Below are 4,479 nucleotides of genomic sequence, written 5' to 3'. Positions count from 1 at the left end.
AAACTAACATTGGTATACAAATATTCAGATCATGTCTTGCCCCCCCCCACTTTTAACGTTCAATCGCCGCCACTGCATGCCGATCACATGCCGCGGTTGAATTGCCGGCGCCGATGTCTTTCAGCGCAATTTTCGACCACAACGAGTAAGTTGCCTTGACGAGCAGTCGGCAAACAGCCGGAAATGAGCATTAAATGCACTGGCGCCGCCGTTGAAAAGAGGACGGCATTAGGAGTCGGCAGAGGGTCGGAAAAAGGCCTTCCCGACTGTTTTGCCGACTCTGACGGTCGGCAAAGACTCGGCAAATGGCATTTTATTGTACGATTTTCGACCGCTTGCCGCCTCGGCAAAAGGTCGGCAACTTTGAACAAGTAGATCGTCGTGCCGCTGCGGACGGGTGCCGGCTGCCTCCAGCGGCAATCCCTCTTTCCGACCGCGACTTCCTGATGGGGGATGCTTCCTCTTATTAATTTCAACCCCCAAACTATTAGTAGTAAATCTATAAATCTTAAACAAAACTCACACTGAGTTCTACAATAATATGAATGTTTTAAATAAATTTTCACTGAAAATGTCAGATAAAATCTAGGAGAATATATTCCCTCATTATTGGATCATTTCAACTCCAAGGAATTTAGACAATTGAAAATCCTAATAAATAAATAAATAAAGCCATACTCTATCAAAATCAATTTATTTAACGATACTTATAGAATATTCGGGGTGGGGGTTGAGAAAAGTTCACTATTTAGTTCTGGATTTATTTGGAATCCAAACTGTGTAAATAATTGTGAAGCCTCAAATAATATACGACATATTCCATTATCTATAGGGCCTATAATAAACTGTTAGGTTTATATGTCTCTCCTATTCTTTCGACAATGAGATATTGAAAACCACAAGTGCTAGAAACGTGCCGTTTTCACAGGTCGATTCCAAATTTTGTGTAAATTGTCCAGTTCTAAGTGAATATTTAAAAAAAAACATGGCTATTATTTCTTTATTACACTTTTCTAGAGGTACACTAGAAGTGTTAAAATTTTAAAAAACGTCCTATCCTACGAGTTATACATTCAAACACTACATAGTTGTAACGCGTTTGTTTCTTAGCCAAATGGTAATGAAAAACGAAGGATAACCATATCTTCAGTCTAAGATGAATCTTTACTGTTGGAGTGTTTTGCCCAATGAATACCATGTATCACTGATATTATAACTAATTGTATGTGTAATGCATTTGCTTATTACATACTGCATGCAAGAAGAGAGAAAATACTGGTTATACATGAATTAGAAACTCCAACCGGAAATAGGCTCAAATCTTGCAAACGGTGCGAGATATTGAAAAAAATAGTCAAAAAAATATTCCCTTTATGGTACGTCTTGCCGATTTTTATCAAGACGTCTTTCATTTGTGTGTGTAAAGGAACATGTACACTCATGTCCAAAATTTTGTCGCATGTCTATAAATATGTTGTAGGAATATAATTTGATCATACTTCGCTGGTTTCCAGCTTTCTCATTTGAGGCATTGTTTACAGTGTCAAGTCCTGACTGAGGATATTACGAGCTTGTGGACGCAAGCCCGGCAGTTCTCAGTGGCGGGCGAGAGGGTGAGAAAGACAGAGGGTTTCACTCGAGTGGAGACTGCACTACCGTACACGTTAGTGTGCATATTTTTGGAAGCTTAGCTTCATCATCTTTTCATCTTTCGTTCAGCATACTGATTTTCAATCATTGGTTTTGCATCCACCATCTTCATTGGCCACTATGGTTAGCGGACAACACCAGTCTCTTCCTGCGACAGCTCCTACACCATCAGGCCTCCCTGCGGCTGCTCATAAAGTAGAGAAACGAAAGAGCTATAAGGATGCGTTTGAAACACCAGTACTTGTGACACCACGACCAGATGAGAATACCAGGATTACGGACAACGGCAACATAGCATATACATCTACATCTCCACCTCACAAGAAACACCATGACGATAACATCAGTATTGCTAGTTCCGACGATAGCTCCCGACTCATGATAGTAGACGGCATCCAGCAACTCTCTCACAAACCTCAACCGGACGTACATAACTTTCTTTACAAAACTTTGATCCAAAACTCCGCAACACCAAACTGTTACTTCAGCAAATTCTTAAATACCGACCACGCACAGAAATTTTACAAATTGTTCAAACAGAAAACGGCTACATCATAAAGTCACCTCTACCGCATTTTGCTACAACAATACGAGACAAGCACAGTTTCGAAATCTTTGGCAAGACAGCAAAACTTACAAAACTCCACGACCAACGCACCAAACTACTACCGCCACCAAGACGATCTCCTACACTATTGTGGTCATTCGCGGAGTGGATCCATCATACAGCGATGAAGAAATTGAAGAGGAATTACGTCAAGAAGGGTACGTGTTCAAGAAATGTCTTCGCATCCGTAACAACCAAGGAGCTACTTACATGGTGCGGGTCTTGACCGAATCACAAGACACTATTGATGATCTCTTGGAACACGGGGCATACATCTACAAGAAACGACACAGAGTCGAACCATCGAAAACTGCAGCCCCTCTACCAATACGTTGCGACCGCTGCCAGGAGTATACACATCCAACATCAAAATGTACTAATACTTTCAAATGTGGTTACTGTGGTGGTCCCCACCACACCCGAACCTGTCCAAACATGCAACAACCACCTGACTGCCCTACCTGTCACGAACGTCATCCTGCTTATAGTTACAAATGCAAATCGAAACCTGTTCCTCAAGAAGCACAGCCTGAATTAGTTGTTCCTCTCCGCATGCATGATGCACAAAATCAAACTTCTGACACTCATACTACCTCAGATCAACCTATAACAATCAAACAACTCCTAGCTTTCATCACGCTCACGCTTCAAAACATACATCCGTTCGCACGTCCTCTAGTTTTGCAACACGTTCAATTCGCTGCACAATCAGTCTTTCACCTTCAATTTCATGCAACTTACAATGGACCTACGGCCTACTTTCATACTTTTCCATCTCAGCAAAGCCTTTAAATTCCATCCTGTCATGAGCATTATGGGTTTAGTCTTTCTCTTTCTAAATATTCGTTCACTCTTCACTCACAAACTACTTTTCGAACAACTCCTTCTCGAAGAAAAAGCAAATGCTTTCCTACTGAACGAAACTCATCTTACTCCGAAATTGCAATGCAAAATTCCAGGCTACACATTAATCCGCAAAGACAGCATTCTACCAGCACGACGTGCAAATGGTGGCGTTGCTATCGGCTTCTCACCCCATATCCCATATCGCATACATACATGTCCAGCACAGAATCTACCAGAACATCTCATAATCACCCTTTACTACAAATCAGATTACATCACCATAGCAACAACCTATGTACGACCAGGCCACCCAATCCCTCTGGGCTTCTTTCAGTATATTTCAAACTCGTTTCAGCGCTATATCATCTTAGCTGACATCAATATTCATAGTCGTTCTATCAGAGACAAAACGAATTTTGTGAACTTCATCACCACTGCTACAACAGGCACATACCACCAACTACCAAAACCGACACGCCCAGAATCAAATACGACCCCTGACGTAGCTATTACTTCAGCTACCTTAACACAGCGCACAGCACTTGAAGTCTTAGACCCATTAGGAAGTGATCATGTACCGATTAAGCTATTCATTCAATGTCGCACTCCTCGACTTCTTGATGGAACTCCACCTCATATGATCTCTAGATATGATAAAGCAGACTGGGAGAAATATCGTTTATATCTTTCAACACACCTAGAAGGACTTGATCCACCTACTACCGAAGACGAACTATATCATCTATTGGATACTATTACACGCCATATCAATCACGCTTCAGCACAATATATACCACAATCACAATATACGCCATATAAGCCTAAACTTCCGCCGCAATATCTTGCCATGGTGCAGGGATCGCGACACATTTTTCGGGACTACATTCATACAGGAAGTCGAGAGGCTCTTCGCCATCACAGAGCTCTACAACGTACAGTCCAAAACTATGTTAAAGCCTATAAATTACATCAGTGGGTAAAAACCTGCAACACTCTTGCAGAGACATCCCACCCGTCACGTTACTGGAAACGCCTAAACGCTCTTTCTGGCAAATCAAATAGAACGTCATATCCACTCATTCTTAACGACTAACCTCTTCACTCTGATCTCGATAAAGCAAATGCCTTTGCCACATATCTTCAGGATATCTTCACACCACTTACTCCTGACCGTCCTGTTCATAATCATCCGGTGGATCAATTTGATTTTTCATCTGCTCATCTTCAGCCAAACAGTAACCACCAGCTGAATATTCATAAAACACTAACAGCGGCCATCACTCCTGATGATATTACTTCAGCCATTCGAAGAAAACGTAATACAGCCCCAGGTATAGACGCAATCTCTTATCGCCATATTAAGGAATGTTCATATG

The 4,479-nt window shown here is 41.7% G+C and overlaps 1 protein-coding gene across 1 annotated transcript; it reads left to right on the top strand.

Annotated features, from left to right (window-relative positions):
• Nucleotides 1–3,071: 3,071 nt before the first annotated feature.
• Nucleotides 3,072–4,196, top strand: LOC145682257 (uncharacterized). The gene has a single exon (XM_081753840.1). The coding sequence runs from the start codon at nucleotides 3,072–3,074 to the stop codon at nucleotides 4,194–4,196; it is 1,125 nt and encodes a 374-aa protein (XP_081609966.1).
• Nucleotides 4,197–4,479: the final 283 nt, after the last annotated feature.

This window comes from Thermobia domestica, chromosome 1, assembly GCF_964235325.1.
Source record: "Thermobia domestica chromosome 1, izTheDome1.hap1.1, whole genome shotgun sequence".
Classification (NCBI taxonomy): Eukaryota; Metazoa; Arthropoda; class Insecta; order Zygentoma; family Lepismatidae; genus Thermobia; species Thermobia domestica.
The sequence above is the reverse complement of the archived record's forward strand: the minus strand, read 5'-3'. Positions and strand labels throughout refer to the sequence as shown.